Genomic DNA, 18,979 nt, shown 5'->3' with positions numbered 1-18,979 from the left:
CAGAGAGAGGGAGAGAGAGAGAGAGACAGAGAGAGAGAGAGTGGGGGAGAGAGGGAGAGAGACAGAGAGAGAGAGTGGGGGAGAGAGAGAGAGAGACAGAGAGAGAGAGTGGGGGAGAGAGGGAGAGAGACAGAGAGAGAGAGTGGGGGAGAGAGGGAGAGAGAGAGGCTCAGGGGGTGTAAGACGGCTCAATGGAGCAATTGTGTGTGCTGGCCCCCTTCCCAAAACCCCATCTGCATCCTACACACACACACACACACACACACACACACACACACACACACACACACACACACACACACACACACAGCAAAAATGTAACTGATCACTCTCAGTTCCTGTGTTCTTGTTCAACGCCGGCTGAGGTTGGTGACGTCTGAATCAGCCAAATGAAGATGTGCAATAAGTGAGTTAACTCTCTCAACCTGCCGTCCAGAAACAAGCTAGAGAACTGGTAAACATTCATCACATCGCAGCACAAGCATTTAGGATGGATCATACGTATCCACTATCTCCTGTAGACCTGTTGCTCTTACAAAGGAGTGTTTGCTGGAAACACACAATTCTGTATCTTCCACTATTTTGTCGTTTATTGGATGAGAAATGTCATGTGACTTAACATAAGTAAGCGCAAAAATCTGCAGAATGGAACATCTTTCCCAGAGGAAACATCAAGCTTTAAACATTTGAGCTGTCTGCTGCAGTGATTCTCCACAGCTTCAGGTCAGACAGGGAGGAACACTGGCTACACAAGCAGAGTATATTTTCACTGAAGGTAAAACAATTAGTTGCAACTTTTCTGATAATCGAGTCATTGTTTAAGCCATTTTTCAGGCCAAACGTTTCACAGTTGCAGCTTCCTGTAAGGATTCACAGATGTTCTTTGATTAATGTCAGAGTAAATCTTTGAGTACAGGATTGTTAGAGCAGATTAATTGTCTGACATTTTACAGATCAAACGATGAATTAATTAATGATTTTTTTCCCTTTTATTTTTGCCTTTTATTGCCGCAACAATATGCAGGAAGTCAGGAAGTGATGTAGTAAAGAAAGTGGTTAGGTGGTGGTGGGGACGAAGGGATGAGTCTGCAAAACACAGGACTTTGACACAGAAGACTGCTGTTCATTTCCTCTATAAAACCAACAGTCATCATTGTTTTTTAGTTTTTTTATCTAAGACCGTTCCACAACCTTAACCACATGTTTATTATGGTAACCATGACGAAGACGGTTCCCTAACCTTAAGGAAGAATTTATTTGAACCCAAACCATGATATTTTCCTAAGGCTAACCAGTTAGCCTTTGTGCCTAAAATTAACCGAACTGTGACCGTTCCACAACCTTAACTGTGTGTTTATTATTGTAACCATGACAACACAGGTCCCGTACGCATTAATATTTTGCATGAAATTCTGCATAAACATTACCAAATTCCACCAAGTCTTATTTTCTCATCTATGAGATAATGCAAATTGCCTGCTATCAGCCCACATGGTGAACGCTCACGTATCAGTACGGAGAGGAAACACACAGTGGTGACATTGTCTTTGACTCATTAATGACACTCGTCAACTGTACTCCTTTTAGGTTGACCTGCTGCCGTCCTGCCGTCAGTGACGCTTCAACAGACACAATAAACAGAGCTCGGTTTCATGGTGTCTGTTACATCTATTGTTGTAGCACTGTAGTGATGCCATAGTGAAGACACACACACACACACACACACACACACACACACACACACACACACACAGGTCTTTTATGTTCAGTCAGAGGGGTCAGAGACAGGACCGCTTGTGTTTCTGTGCAGAAGCACATGAAAGCGCAGGAGAGTGCAGCTGAATTCACGGTTGTTGACAGAAGCGCTGAGGAGATCTGTGAGAGTGAGAAACAAGAGTGGGGAAGAAAGGGGGATGGGACACAGCCCAGTGAGCCTTCACTGTTATCATGTAAAACTATGTGGTTTTCATCCTTCTTGCTGCATTTAAAGATGCTCCTTTATGTGCTGGTGGAGTCGCACTCAAGAGAGTCCGACAATCATCAGTCTAAAAAACAAAAATGTTAAATTTCAGTTTCTGAAATCTTTTGTCAGATTTTCACGTGGCGGTAATGATTATTCAGCATTGTGAAAGCTGCTTATTCCCCGCTGTTAGTCGGCGGGAGTTTGAGAATTAATTTGAACAAATGACTCCTGATAATGGGCAAGTTCAGATTCAATTTTCAGAAAGGAGGGAAGGCGCTGCTGGAGACACCGAAAGAGGGAAAACAAGACGAGGCAAGAGGGGAGAAGGAGAGAGGAGGAGCAGGAGAGAAATGTCGGGAGTGTGAGGGTGAAAGATGAAGCAGGGAGGGAGATGGAGTGAAGTGCTGAATCATCTAAGTGTGTCAGCAGAGGCAAAAAGTAGGTCAGGGTGGCGGGGTGCAAATGGTGGGGAAGTTAGAATCCCCAATGCACTTGTACAAACTCTTTCATCAACCACTTGCTTCCTCTCTTTTCTTTCCCTGCACCCCGCTTTTCCTCCCTGCCTTCTTTGATACCCCCCTCCTCCTCCTCCCTGCTAACAGTAAAGGATTGTCCCTCCTCGCCCACAGGGGTGGTCTGTGATTACTTCCACCAAAAATGTTCCTGCTTGCCTTAAGACAACCTGGATGATGGGAAGTGCTTTCATTCAATTGTTTATTATATGAAAATTATGGTGATTTGTGAAAATTACATCTCCTGGTGTTTTTTCAAAGAGAATAATGACGGGGTGTGCACTAAAAAAAACAAGGCAGAAAGATTAGAATTGCAAATAGCTTTGACAAGATGTGGATAGATTTACAATAAGACCTCCAAACGACACTGAGGTCATCAATGTTACAGGACTGATAGCCACTGAAATCACAACACAGCACGTGTTACCTCATACCACAGGAGTGAGTGTGTGTATGTATGTGTGTGTGTGTGTGTGTGTGTGTGTGTGTGTGTGTGTGTGTGTGTGTGTGTGTGTGTGTGTGTGTGTGTGTGTGTGTGTGTGTGTTTTTTTTGGATGGAACGGGAAAGAGCTTTAAGTCTATAAATATTTTCATTCCCATACAAGGAGAAAGGTTTTCTGAAAGGAGGGTGAGAGGAGGGTGTGGTTTTTCATGAATGGGTATCACATATGGATGTGAGCAGTAGTGGTGTGTAATACATGTAAGTTGCTGTGAGTGTGTGTGTGTGTGTGTGTGTGTGTGTGTGTGTGTGTGTGTGTGTGTGTGTGTGTGTGTGTGTGTGTGTGTTGAGGCTGAACCAAAGCCAAGATTTACGCCACGAGTTTCCTCTACATGACTATGTTATACGTGTGTTGCATCACTAATGCACCATGACCAAATGTTGAAATATGCACATATAACCTTTGGTCTACATTTAAAAAAAAAAAAACTCTCCATACACTTAATTACGTCTTATAATCATCAGTTGCTAAATAAAGCACACATGCAAGAGCTTGATTCCTACTCCCACTGTACTAATGGATGTCAACAAACTCCTGTTTGCACATAAACCAAGCTCGTTCTATGCCTGGCACCAATGACATCCTGTAAAAGCACCACAGGAGACTTTCTGTCATTACATAGAGCTAGTACACAATGCTATAGATCAGCAGGTCCAGTAGAAGTTATTCCAACAATAATGCACAGTATGGGTGACAAGATCGAGACTTGAACTCAAATAAAATTCAGCCAGAGTCCTTCAGTTATCCCTCTCTCAGCAACACTGCTATATCACAGTCGCTCACTCATCAAAGGGGCAGCGCAGGGATTTACTGTTGCACTTGCGATAAGTTTGAGGGACTCACAAGAGACAGATGGAAGAAAAACAATGGTCAAATCAAAGCAGTGGAGACTGAGATACCCTGACTTATACTTCCTAATTTGGGTAAAGCTATAAAAACACTGGATCCTACACTTCCCATGATTCAACACAAAAGTTTCTTTTGTTATACACCCTTTCCGTCTGGCAGACACCCACGTCTTTAATGCTTTGTAACTCTGGCTTTCTCTCCGAGCCTGATCTGAGATAACCCTGACAACACTGACAAAACTCCACTGGAGCGGAAGAAGCCATTATACAACTGTTTTACAGTAGTGCTGCCCACAACGAGTGAACTGAGCTCTGTGTGTTTGATGGATTGCTCGCACGTCACACTATTGATTGTAAATACTAGTGTTGTGTGTTAAATGGCACTTGTAGTCCCTTTTTCCCAATAGGCCCACTTTGATGTGTGTGTGTGTCATGTTTATGTGTGTGTGTTACAACACTGCCTCAGTCATCATCTCAGCTCGTATTACGTTAGAATTCCCAGACGTGCTCATCAGGTCAGATCATCCAGTAACAGAAGGGGAGCAGATGTTAAACTTTTAATGAAGGCTAATTACACACTCTTGTTCTGCAACTTTTCTGGCACAAAGAAATATTTCTTTTGTAATGGGATACAGGCCCTGCGAAACAAACTGCCGCGCTCATCATGCGGCTCCGCCAGAGAGATGCGTCTCATTTTGAATTATGACCAATAGTTTCATTAATCTGACAGTGACATGTTACAGGTATTTATCAACCTATTTTTACAAACTGGTCTGACAGTGTATGGGGTGTGTCCTGGTTTCAGGGTGTTCTCTACACACTTGTATTAAGTTACCATAAATAATTGGCTGATGGCTCATCACAAAAGGCTGCTGAAAGAGTCCTTACTAGTATATCAAACCTGTGACAAGCAAACTGCAAGTAAAATGGACAACCATGCACACACAGATCAACTGCAACACAACTGGTACTCTGAGAAAGGCCAGGCTATTGACACCCAAAGTGTAAATCCATCTGCATAACTGATGAACACTGTGCATCTCCTGTTCATCTGTCAGGTTATGAAAGAGTAATACTCAACAATGTAAATCAAAAGCATTGGATCTGTCTTCTTTCCCCCCGTCCAAACTGTGCCAGTACAGGAGTACATACGCTCCAAAAAAGGGGCAGCAGATATAGACATACTATACTACACTGGGTGTGTCCACATACAGATGTGGGCACGCAATGTGGTCACGTTGTCTGCAAAGGTCCGCATATAGCCCAAAATGTTTGACTTGGTGGACCCGTGCAGACATGGGAAAATGACAAATTTAAGCTTTTGCAATGAGTAAAGTATAATTTAAGCCTGAGTGTGAGGATTGTTAGCTACATGTTTCCTTTCAGTCAGCAGTGATATACTTTTTAAAAATGCTTTACACTTGACTTTTAATTAATAATCTCCAGCAGAGTATAATGTGTTATTCTTTTATTACTTAATCACATTTAATGTCATATCGTGTCATGTTTTTTCTTGACCGTCATCATTTTGATCATCACTGAGAAATTTGAACTGAAATCTATCTACAACAATACAGCTGTATTGTATGTATACAGTCGTAACTGAAATCTTGCCACAACGTGTCATAACAAACACACAGACCAGGTCGCAGTGAATATACATTTACTTTCGGCACCACATTCGACAGCAGTACAATAACTAAGTTTGATTTCATTTCTAGCATGCTGCTGTTTTCGGAAACGTGAGAACTGTGAGTAATAGAGTGTGAGAGCTCAGTTATCTGCCAACAACAGAAACAGAAACAACCCAGCCAGAATACAAATTCTCTGGTGCCACAATTTATCTCGGTCCTGAAAGTGTAATTTCATTTAGCTGTGTTCATACATTTTTATCAGTCAGCTGACATGAGCCATGCATACGGCCATCTCTGCTTGCTGTTTATGGCTGCAGATCCCTGTGCTGCTGTAGTTACACTCTGTTGGGTAATTCATTCATAGGCAGGATGGGACAGTGAACCCTGACCTATGAGGACATCACACACTCTGCAGCTGCCATGTTGTTAATGGATGGCAGCAGAAGGAAGAGTGACGATGGAGGCTGAGGTGAGATGCAGTGTGTCAGGAACAAACAAAGCTGACAGACAGCAGACGGTACTGTTATAATCAAACAGTCTATGTATTCGCAAGTAGGGAGGGCAACGCGTACACATCGTCTAGAAGTCTAACATACTGTACTACTATTCCTTCGCAAAGTCGGCTCCAGCTGTACCTGCGTCAGCAGCAGACTTGGCCTCGTCTCCAACATGACGTTAGGCTCCAGAGCATAATGACATGCAGCAGAGAGGGTGTGAAAAAAAACACTATTTCAAACCAATCCAAGCTAAGGTGTTAGATGGTTTTAGCTATTCTTAGACTGTCTTCATGGGGTCTGACACAATCACATCTGCTCCACCCCCACCGAGCTGAAAGTACAGATAAATCAAACCTACCTTTTAAGGCAGAAATGCACAGAGATGCAAAAAAAGCCATGAGGCCCTGCTGGCCCCAAGACCTCATGATATCCTGTTACTCTCTTTATGTCTGTGGTTTCTAAAACTGTGGGTTAGGGCCCCAAAGTGGGTCACAAACCCTGTATCTGGTGGATCTGTACATGACAGGAATACTGCTTTTTCATTATTGTGTTTTCATAATTGGGTCCCTGGGTGACCAACTGAATTTCTGCCCTACTTATAAAACAAGAAACAAGATAAATAAAAAAATAAAAAACAAATAGTACGAGAAAGCAAGTATGCATGGGAACAGAGAAATGTGCTTGTGAAAGGAACACAAAAAAGCATATAAGCAGGGGAGAAACAATATATAGTAGGAAAAGAGGAGGTGGGAGAGAGGAATGGAAAAAAGTGCATTACCATATGGCCTGTTGGAGAGACGGAGAAACAGGCAAGTTTAAAGTAAATACAGCCTGAGTCAGGGGAACAAGCATTTTATCAGCTGGGGCTAGATAGCTAATTAGGCTAATGCTAGCTCCAGGAGTGGGCTGAAAACACAGTCCCCAGCTCGCTTTTTAATGTTCCCAGCTGACTGGTTTTAACAGTTAAGTTCATGTAATACTTTCTGCATCCACGAGGGTCCGTGTACCCACCAATTTGTTTTTGTTGACTGGCTACCGCTACACTACAATGGCACCAACTGCTGATACACTCCTCCAAGAGGACCCCAAGCAGACTAGAAAGAAGTATAATGAGAACAACCACACATCCATGGTGTCCATAGCTTCCGCAAGCGAGTATAATGGAGGCCTTAAAGGGGTCTTAAATGATCATGTGATAGCAAGCTACAAGAGCAGATTGTTCACAACAACAGCAATGTTGTTGTACTGCAGTGTAAAGCTATTAAGTTCTAGTTTTATAAGTATGATAAAGAAAAATGTTAAAAAAACAAATAAAAAAATAATTTCAATTTTATTTTTATCTTAAATAATATTAACCCTGTATTTTAGCTGCTTAGCTTACATGACTTATGCTTTATCCCTTATATTTTCAAACAGTGCGTTTTCACTTGAAAATGCTTGTAGATTAGCACTAACTAATGTGTTCTGCAAACATAACTCTCAGACGCAGAGTTTGGGTGGGGTTGCTTGAGTGTGAACTTCACTAAAACCATGCAGGAAAGAACTGCAAACATTATCGCATAAACTCTGATAAAGTAGCACCAGGCACTGTCAGTGATTCTAATCCTCAGTCAAGAAGTGTCTGGGTCGAAACTCTGAACTTTTTTTTTTGGCGGCATCAAAGAGCGATGCAGGATATAAACTCTGTCTTGTCTCAAAATGACCCAACTACAAAACCAACTATGGTGTAAATAGAGATGGGTGATGTAAGCGAGGGCGGTGCATAAAGTGGTTAACTGATCATGCTAACTTTGTAGCTTACCTTAGAGCAGACAAACGCACCATTTACTCCATTTCTTATAATTTAATGTACGGTCTGTACAGGGAACCTCAGTCAGTTCCCTTGACAAATAATGCCACTACAGCAAAGAAGTCAGGCTAAAATACGTTTCAGTATTTGCCACTAAGCTATAAACTGCTTGTTGGCAGCATTGGTATTCCTGACTGGAACTGATGGGTACAGCTGCTTATTTGGAGTAACAAAGAATTTCCTACCATAAATCACTGTACATGAACTCATACAATTACAACTGGCACAGGCTGTACAGTCCTCCGGCAGCAGAACTAGTCTGGCATTGCAGGAACCCTGTTACACATAAACCTCTGCTGATTGGCACTTTGGAAAGAGTTTATGTTAAAATGGAGGGTTAATGTAAAACAGAGGCATACTTTACTGTTATGTTAAATGTGTTAATGCATGTGTCTATTTTTACGGAACAGGCCAAGCAAGGTTCCCGTCACCAGAGGAATATGCCATACAGTAGCAGTCTGTCCTAAATCTGCTGACGTGTCCCTGAGAGGAGAGACGAGCCCACAGGAAAAGCTGGCAAAATGAGAGTACATGCTGTGGTCACACACACACACACACACACACACACACACACACACACACACACACACACACACACACACACACACACACACACACACACACACACACACACAGACACAAAAAGGCTCTCTATTAATTTTATCCAGTTCTATCAATTGTGTCGTGACTCTTCATACACTCATATACACATTAAGCTCTGAAAGGATGTAAATCGCTGCTTTAGTTTCCAGTGATGGGTTTGACTTTAGACAGTCAGTAAGTGTTTCAAACAGCTTGACAGCCACCTGTTTCATCAGCCATTCGCTCTGATTCTTCCTCATTTTAAACAAGAAAAAGACGGTTGAGCTGAGTCAACACCTCTGCTTCCTGAAACCCATTTCAACAGACTGCAAGAAAAGACACTTTACAAGCTTCTTCTTTACTAGTACTGGCCAGTAAAATTACAAACTTAACTGTGGATTTTGGACTTTTTATGGGTGTTTGTGTGTAGTAGTGCGTTCATTTCAGTCGTGCAGCAATGTGCCTGACAGGCTTATGAGGGTGGAGAGGTCACAGGGAGTAGCAGTGAAGTAAGGGTCCATGTCATGTATGTAGATAAAGGGTTTAAATTTAGTTTAATCAATATATTCCATTTGGTTGCACAATATCTGCATCTTCTTCCTGCACAGCTGTTGACAATGTTGCAAAATGACAAGAAAGAAAACTTTGCTCATTTTTTCCGACAGGCTGAAGTTTATGATTAATAGCACCAAATAACAAAGGGCCGAGGAGTCAGGCCAAGTTTGTGCAGCCTTCAATCGCACTTGCATCAATGAAAAACCAGGACTAACTGAAACTAAGACTTAAACAGTCATAAGACAATATAAGCATAAAGAATCAATGTAAGAAACATCTGAAAGACAAAGTGCATCACATATATCTGGGGCACTATGAGTGATTTTAGTGGATGTGTCTCACAGGATAACTGCAACAAATACCAGTTTGTTATTGAATGGCCATGATGAGATGCAGGGTGAGAAACTAACACCTCCCACCAGACCAGTGTTAAAACATCTATCTACCCACTACTTTGGCAGATAGCCAGACATTATTTTAAATTTTTTTACTTAAGCTACTGAGTTTCATCACAGAGGGGATTTTTCTGTGCTGCATGTCTAATGGACTGGCCCTGGTCCATACCTTCTCTCTACAGTGTTAACTGATTGATTAATGCGAGAGAAGCCATCACTGCATAATATTTCAGTATTATCTTCAATGAATCGTGTTGTTATGAAATAATACTTAACATCTGAAATAAATTTGAGAATATCATTTCTTGCAATGATCATTGTATTTCGATATTTGACTTGATTTTCCATGTCAGCAGATGTCATTACATATCAAAGCAATTTCTTACGACTATCTACTACGATTTTAATTTTTCACCCAGCCCAGAGAGAAATGTCAAAACATACTGTTCAGAAAAGAAAGATTAAACAAAGATTTGCTCTTCATTCGAGGTCGAGGCCAACGCACAAAGTCGGCAACAGGATTCTGTGACCTGAATGTGACAGATCTGTACACGTCTACTGTGAATGTTTCTGGAGGAGGATGAGGTGGTTGGCCAGGATGCCTGTTTGCATGTGCCTCAATCCGCTCTGCGTTATATTTGCTTCGTTAATCGGCAATAACAAAAAGCTAAGAGCGGGGCAGATGGAGCATCCAGACAGAGATTTTGTATCATTCAAAAAAACAGGTTGAGCTAAAAAAAACCCTATGCAGAACTGATACATGTCATGGTGCAGGCTGTAAGTCTTCTGGATTTTTAAATATGTGAAAGATAAAAACATAAAGCCATATCAACTTCACAATATAGCTCACGCACCTTTACTCTTGACAGGCCAGTCATCAGTGGCAAAAGTACAGCTCAACTTTTCTCCTGATTTAAAAAAGAATAATATAAAAATATATTCAAATTGTGAATTCATGTAAAAGAATAAAAGATTTGATCATTTATTCTCAAAAATTGTGCACATCATTTTCATTATTCCAGTCACACATAAAACAGAGTACATCACCTCCACTAAAGTCTTATCAAAGCCCAGTGCAAGTGACTGGAAGAGCACCGACTAAATTACACAGGTGGTTGCTGCAATTAGATGTATAATACATGTCATTTGTTTGGCGATTTGAATGTCCTTGCCGCAAATAGGGCAGTCAAAACACCATGACCACCTCCACTCCATATCAGGCCTATTTAAATATTTCAGCCTGATAACAGGAACACAGATTACGGCTGGCCCGACTGTGAAGCTCTGCACACGTCAACTTCAATGTTGTGATGCAGCTACAATAGTTTTCTCAGTAACAAATAGAATAAAAGGAGGGCTGCTCTGTTTTCTCTTCGTGTTTGAATGAAAATGCAGTTCTTTGAAATGCTCTTGTCTCAGTACTGATCCCATGAACAATGGATATGTCTTCATCCCTTTCAACTTTTCCATGAATCCATGAATACCCGTCGTCTGCCAGGGAACAAAATCTTCATAAGAAGAAAATAATCCAGTTTACAGCACACGCACAGATGCAGCATGCTCTTGTGTTTAAGCACAAGGAACCTAATAATGATCGAGAGAGGTGGGTATAAAAGAGAGAAAGACAGAATAAAATTAAAGTAAGTACAAACTGGAGCTCACTTTGCCACAGATCAGCATGTTGTGAAACCACCTGCTAGCAGTAGGATGACAGTTAGATATCAAAGGTTATGAACTGTGCTTTTAAAGGTCTACCTAAACTATCCGTCTTCTTTATTGCCGATGTTTCAGTCTATATTTCCTGTTATCTCCACAGCTGTCAATCATTTGGTTTCAAGGCTGGTAGATCAGAACCCACTCCTTCTGACTGGCGGAAGTGAAATCTACCAGACCTGACACAACCCATGTTCTCCTGTTTTGAATCCAGACACTCTTTTTCCCATCGTCACATCATTTTCTAACTTTCCATCGTCAGTCTCTCATTCTTTTGTCCTTTTTCTTTCTTTTTTTCCGAATTGATTTATATCTGCTCACTAAGCCTGGCTTCCTTAGTTACTGTTGCTAGGCCTGTTGAGCTTCATGTTCTCCACAAATATGCACAAGCATGACAGTGGTAAGATCTGTGCTTCAGCGTTGGTATTTGTGGCAAAAAAAGGCTTTGAGGATGATGACTAACGTTATCTTGGATAATAAGTTTGGCTGGGTTTGCTGAAGCATAAACTTTCCTAAATTCAATGAAGAGCGGCACAGGGCAGCTAAGGTTAGCCTAAACTCTGATATAGCATTGAGGACTGGGATCCAGACAGTGGCAAAAACTAGTGAAACTGTAAACAGTTCAATAACTTTCAATAATGAAAATAATCATTAGTTGAAGCACTAGCTGGATTACTACTGTGTCGTTTAACCGGCTCCTTACAGTTTAGTCCATCGATTTCGAGAGGCTAACAAAAACAAGGCTGTCCAAACTCTTTAAGTTCTGAGTATCGCTCTTTCTACATCCCCATGCATGTGGTTACTAAGCTACAATTGGGCAATCTCTGTTTGGGGGAGGAGTTTAGTGACAGATGAAACAGTAGGAAAAGTTTCCCTCCTCCCACGCGTACTTTGAGCAAGGCACTCCCTCACCCCAACCATCAGCAGGGTGGCTCTACTGGAACAACACCGTCTCTCTCCTGGGACTCCCAGCTGTGAATTTGTGTGACTCTAAAGTGACTGTGAAGCTGTTCCCTGGTTCAAAGGAGGATTTTCATTTAACCATACCCTCAGAAAATAAACCCTTAAAAACAGCAGTGACACGATTTCTTCTTTGGTAACTCTACTTACTCTATGAATCAGTCGAACATCTGTCGGGAGCAACACGCACACAGAGTCAATACTTCCAAACAAAAACTCTATGTCTGAGAAAGATTCAGTATCTGGGGATCCCCAGCTTCATTTAAGCCTTTTATTGATTCAGTGTTTGCTCCAGAACCGCATTTAGTTAGTAACAAGGGATCTGCCTGCTGTCTAAAATTACATTTTATTCTGGCATTACAAACATATTGACCTGCTGAGGCCTCAAGGGGTTTCAAAGCCACAGGTCTATTAGCTACATGACTGTGCTGTAGTTACACAACAGCAGGAACTCACACACATGCAATCAGTATAATGAGTAAAGCTCTGTGTGTGTGTGTGTGTGTGTGTGTGTGTGTGTGTGTGTGTGTGTGTGTGTGTGTGTGTGTGTGTGTGTGTGTTTGTGTGTGTGTGTGTGTGTGTGAAGAAGGATGCATATACAAACAAGACGTACATTACAGACACATGAGGGTGACAGCAGACAGTGCAGAGATCAGCATCCACCTTGTCCTGCACTGCACACCAGATAACAGGCCAAAGACAAAGCATGCTCCAATCTACACCCATAATGCAACATCCTCATCTTCCGTCACTGAACTGCTCCATTTTTCAACATGCTTGAAAAATACATCATACATCAACATGCTCTGCTTTTACAACAGCAAAATGCTTTGAGCCACTGAAGTCTCGCTGCCTATGATGAGAGACAGATGTATTGATAAAGCCAAAGTTTGAGACATGCATGGACAGGCAGAGGCTGAGCGCCTAGAGCTTCAGATAACAGACAGCAACTTTCACTCATGAGTTCTGGACCAGCCAGCGTTACAAACTCTCTGAATCCCTACGGAGACTGTTCATGTCTGCTCCTCTCCTCTCTTCAGTTTGCTGGAGGAAAATCACCAGACTCACTTCTGAATCCTCTGCCACCGACTAGAAACTAATCCAAACCTCTGGCTAATAACAACACACTGAGAAATAGTTGCAATTCAACACTGTGATCCACCTTTGGGTAAGAACCGAGCTGAGACACAATGTGTCAGGAACAAACAAAGCTGACAGACATATCAGCTGTGGACCAATGTATGGACGAGTGGAACTGGCATGAGTGGCATTTATTTTCCTTGCCGCTATTCTTTGTCAAACTGAATTTAAGGATATTATTTCATTAAATCTGTTCTGACCTGTATTGTTATAAGAGAGACATGTGTGTGACATGGGTCGAGGAGGAACACATCTCATCTGAGCAGGAAAAAAAAAACACTCACACTGCTCACTGCTTTGATAAATCCAATTACCGCCTATCTAGAGCTTGACTCAAACAGCTGATAACTTTCTTAATCAAGTCTGTGTTTGTTGGTCTTTCCTGTGCTTCATTGCTCCTTTATCTTCCTCTCTAGCTCCCCTCTCACACCACTGATTAGCAGGAAAAGTAGACTTAAAAGAGGGACACTGGCTTCTCAAGAGCCGACAGGAAAAACCCTCTGAGGTTTGTCCAACAAGGAAGACTTTAATGGGGCATCCTGGTGAGGCGCAGGCTCATGGTTGCAACATTATCCTCCTGTGTACAACAATGCACTTAGAGATACGTGGGTCTGTATGGAGTCCAGCTGCCAAAGTTTCCTGTCATTTCACATGCTTACTGTGTACTGTGTGTGGGAAAGGAGAAGAGGGGAAACTTCAACTATACATTATGTAATTACATAAAAAAGGAGTGGATTCTTCACAGTTATCATCATAAAAATGTAGAAAGGTATTTTCAATTTCCAACTGATGCCAGGGGACTGAAAGTATGAATGGTTTCAAGAGAAACTGTGAGCCTTTGCTGCAAAGATTTAAAGCATGTCAATGAATTTATAAATGATCCATATTTCTAGAGTATCATGTGAAAGAATTTCATATTTTTACACTGCAAGTCAGTGGAACTAGTAAACCTCAGAGATGCTCCTGAACACTCGCTGCATCACTGTGAAAACTAATTAAAGCAAGACAAACTTTTCAACTCCAACTAATGCATCTCGAGATTCATGACCAGATATGAAGATATGAGATGTGAGGAACACTTTTCAGTCCTTATTCTATTGCCTTACCTAAAAAGATTACAAAGGAATTTGTCAGAAATGGCAACGTTCATTTTTGCACAGGAACAGATGATAGCTTACAGGCACTGATACTGTGCTCAAGAAGTGTCTCTGAACTGGCATACAGACTCCAACAAGAGGGACATTCTCCCAAATGGGATACTTTTGAACAGATAATGCTATTTGGAGAGCGCTTTGATCTTAAGAGCCACAGTATCATGGGTGTGTGTGTGTGTGTGTGTGTGTGTGTGTGTGTGTGTGTGTGTGTGTGTGTGTGTGTGACAGAACTAATTCCTCTGGCAGGGACACTGTCCTTCAGAGTATTCACAACTGGGAATTTGAATTAGCTACCATAATAGTGAGAGTCCAGCTCACGCTGGCAAGCTCCGAGCTGCTTCTGAATTCACCACAGTGCTTGTGAACAGAGATGACTTGTCTGATTTTCTTTGCCCCACTAAACACTAGGTAAGTCAATCTTATCTCAAGTATGGCTAATGAATGAATGAACATGCAAACTTGTGATCACACTTTGAACATAACTCCCAAAGGGGAGTATTTGTCCATATTTTCAAACCTTTCAACATTGTAACGTAATTAGATTCACATCCTTTCTAATTCTCCTATCCTTTGCCATGGGAATAAACGAGATGAAAAGGAACAACAGGGAACCACTGTGGAGCCCTTTACAGCATTATTAGGAGTTGATGGTGAGGGCACGCACACTGAAAGTGACAGTGCCACTAAAAATGTTTATAATAACTACTATCCCAGCTTCTCAAATATAGAGATTTGCCGTTTTTCTCTTTTTTATAACATTGTATTTTTCTCATATTTTTCTCTCACATTTTATCGACTGAAGCATTAACTGGACAAAATTAGCTGCGAAAAAAAGTTAATTGCAGGCCTAAAAAGCACCAGCGCAACTAGTAACAAATTCAAGATTTTGCATTTCGGATGTACTTAAAAAGATGCAGAGAAGCAGCCTTGGAGGTGGATTAAAACCTTTGGTTTTGCATTAGTTTCATAGAGCCAAGATCCGGGAAATTTAGTCCACCTATGTTAAGCCTTGGGTGCTTTTGAAGTACGGCTACAAAGTTAGTTGCATGACGGCAGAGAGAAATTATTAAATGCCTTGTGTCTTTCAAAGCGGAGAAAGATGAGATGGGAAACAACACTTTGCTTATGCAGCACCACCTTTGTTTAAACACAGTAAATCTCTCTCTGTGTAAAAACCCCGGCCAGGTGCAGCCGATCATACAGGCTCCATATTAACACTGCCCACAACACAACTCCCGGGAAAGTTGCTTATCATGGAGTGTCACTTTGACCCTCTTAACAACCACACACACACACACACACACACACACACACACACACACACACACACACACATACACATACACACACATACACACACACACACACACACACACACACACACACACTTATCAGCCTAATGGAAAAGTAAAAGGGCTGCTCTGGTTGACTGGAGCAAAGCAAACAAAGAGAGACAGATAGGACAAAATAAAAGACAGGTGGAATACACACAGGACCTGCACAAAAGCAAACACACACACACCCAAAAATAAGGAGGTTATAGAGGCAGTGTACTGTGCACACAACCCCCCACGCAGAACACTTCATACAGACACACAGCAGGATACACTGGCCTACATTAGCTCAGGCAAGACACAGACAGAGTTAACACAAGCTGGATGCTCCCCCAACACAAAATAGTGACTCTCTCTCTCCCTCCCTCCTTCGCTCTCACTCACTCACACAGAATATAGATATGTGTACACCAGCAACATTTCACACATGACATGCTATCACATGCACGGGCCTGGTATATTATGAATGGAATCCATGCCTCCACATACATCAAGCCAATCACATTGGCTATTTTCATTATTACTACTATTATACTACTACTGATGTTTCCAGAGTCCTGTCACATGACCCTAAAGATCTACCAGTTGAAGAAGATCCTGTAAACCAACTACATATTGTAAACTGATGAATATTGTGTTGTCAAGGCAACAACTCACACTTATTGTCCAGTTCATTAGGTACACTCAGCTGAAACTAACGCGGTCCAACACAACAGTCCTGTCTTCCCGTCACGAAGGTTATGATGTTCAGTTGTTGTTGAAACTGTTTGAGAGAAGTGTTGATTCAACTGTATGATCATTTTGACGGCTGCAGGTTGTGATGCTGTTTAATTGTATTGTGTTATACTGACAGATGTTACAAACAGGGATGCAATTTACAATTATTTTGGTTATTGATTAATCTGTCAGGCATTTCTTGATTAATCTTTTTGTCTATAATTAAAAAAAAAAAAAAATCAGAAAACAATGAAAAATACTTATGGCTGTTTGTTGAACCCAAAGATATTCAAATTACTACACGTTACAAAAAGGAAAAGCACATTTGAGAAGTTTGAAGCATCAAATGATTGGCATTGCTGCTTGAGAAATAACTTAACTGATGATCACATTTTCTGTCAATCGACTAATCGATTAATTGTTTCAGCTCTAGTTTTTAATATCTAGTATCTAGTCTTACTGATATAAATGGGACAGGTAAAATATTTAAAACATAAAGTTGAATCTCTAAAACAGTTTCAACACAAGCCTAACATTAGAGGATTTATTGCAGGGCTCTTGGATTGGGCTGAATTCGTTTGACTGTTTATCAAATAACAATGTTATATGTGTTTCTTCCCAACAGGGACATCAGCTGACAGAAATCCTACACACCACAGCAGTGAATTAAAACTGGATCAAGGTTGTTCTCACAGTAGAAAAAACAGACAGATGTTTAAAGCCACCATTCATCCTGACAGCATGGTGTATCAGTGATTTAACCCGGTGTGTATCTGCACACTTCCTGATCTCTGCTCATTTCTGGGCGGCAGCAGCAGCAGCAGCAGCTTATGCTGACGTGCTCTATAGGCTAAACACCCCCCACCACCCACCGACCCACCCCCGTGAGTCAGGCCAGCAGCCTAATATTAATAACAATCACTCTGAATGCTTTTCACCTTTATTCATTAACCGGCGCCGCCGCGATACAGTGGTTAACAGGCTGCCCGGTGTGGACGTGCTCCGCTCCCACTGCCACGGGTAGGCAATCACCGGCACAGCGGGAGGTCTGTGCACGCCGACCGGCCAGCCCCGCTACCCTGCTGCCCTTGTCTACACTCATCTCCACCAAATCAATGCCTGCCCACTGATACTAGCAGGCCCTTTATCACATTCCTCACAGCATCGGTGAAACCGCAAAACCGAGACCCAGAAAAAGAAGGGAAAGAGCCATTAACAGCGGCGAGTCTCCCCGCTCCATCTTCGCTTTGTCCTGGAAGGAAACATCCACACGGACCAGAGGACGGACCGTGTGGCCAGAAAAAGCAGTCGAGGAACGGGAAACCTACCTTTCGACTCAGCGCTGTCCCCGAGTAGAAGTAGTAGGCTATCCCCAGCACCCACAGCACCGCAAAACATAACAATATCCTCGATTTCCTCCGCATGACTGCCTGTTTTTTTTCGCCCGCTTGCCTGTGTGTATCGTGGCTCGGCTCGGCTCGGCTCTAGTCTGGCTGTAGCGGCTCGTCCCGGTCGGCTGTGTCCGTGCAGGGCGCTTCGCCGTGCGGCTTCGGCAGGCTTCGTCAGTCGGTCAGGGGGAGCGGAGGGAGCAGGAAGCAGCCAGCCAACATCAGCGAGGTTAGAGGGCAAAGGCTAGCCGACTCTAATCCAATCAAACACCGGCTCACGCAGCCCTGGAGGAGGGCCGGGGCTGGCTGCAAATCGAGCTGTGCAGTGCCGTGCGGCTCCGTGCTAAAGCTGAGTACAGGGGTGGGGACAGCCCTGTAGGAAAGGATTGTTGTAAAATGTTAGTTATGTAGCTCTGAGGGCTGAGAGAGAGGCTCTGTGATCATCTAGCTCCATGATTTCAGTCCGTGTGGAGCTGCACGTGCTCCGAGCAGACACTGGGGGCGCCAGACACAGTTTGAACTGGGTTAAATGGGAGAAAACAAAAGCGTTTCCCCTTAATTTCTCTGGTTCTTCCTTGGCCTCATAAAGAACCAACCCAGAACATTTAAAGACACTGCGCGAAAGACTTGGAATATTTTAGTTTCCTTCCCCCTTCCTCCTTCTCCTGTCCTGAAGCTCAGTCCCGTGGTCGGCATGTTGCAAAAGAAAGTTATTCTGGTGAACACATCTGGGGCAATAATAGAAATCAGCCTAAGACTTTATCATTCTGTTCCGAACATAGTATAGTGTGTTGTATTTTATACATATTGGAAATAGTGATTACAGTTAAAGTGATCAGTCGATTAGTCGATTGACAGAAACATCTGCAGCTATTTTGATAATCAAAAACTTCTTTACATCATTTTGAAGTAAAAATGCAAAAAACTCCTTTGCGGCTCAGTTGTGATGGTTTGCAGCTTTTCTTTGTCATATGTGGGAAATAAACCGAACATCGATAGTTGACCGGACAAATGGTCCATTTAGTAGCTGTTCTGGAGCTCTCGATCATATCGCACCATCTCTATTAGCAGATAGAGTCATGATGCTCACTTGTCCATGTCTCTCAGCACTTTGAGCACTTCTCATCAATGTTGGCTTTAAAATTTAGACCATAAGTTACTTCTCGGAAACAAGAGTTGACCAAACGATCTCACAACCACCATCTTTTGTTTTTACGACTGCAGACAAAACGAGTGAT

General features: G+C 42.2%; 1 protein-coding gene across 1 annotated transcript in view; it reads right to left on the bottom strand.

The window, feature by feature from the left end:
* Nucleotides 1-18,510, bottom strand: part of galnt2 (UDP-N-acetyl-alpha-D-galactosamine:polypeptide N-acetylgalactosaminyltransferase 2) — a 53,763-nt gene extending 35,253 nt beyond the window's left edge. The window contains exon 1 of the mRNA XM_056379378.1: nt 17,682-18,510. Coding sequence (XP_056235353.1) covers nt 17,682-17,777 — 96 coding nt within the window. The 5' untranslated portion in view covers nt 17,778-18,510. The remainder of the gene's footprint in view (nt 1-17,681) is intronic.
* Between the last annotated feature and the right edge of the window lie 469 nt (nt 18,511-18,979).

This window comes from Seriola aureovittata, chromosome 1, assembly GCF_021018895.1.
Source record: "Seriola aureovittata isolate HTS-2021-v1 ecotype China chromosome 1, ASM2101889v1, whole genome shotgun sequence".
NCBI lineage: Eukaryota > Metazoa > Chordata > Actinopteri > Carangiformes > Carangidae > Seriola > Seriola aureovittata.
The sequence above is the reverse complement of the archived record's forward strand: the minus strand, read 5'-3'. Positions and strand labels throughout refer to the sequence as shown.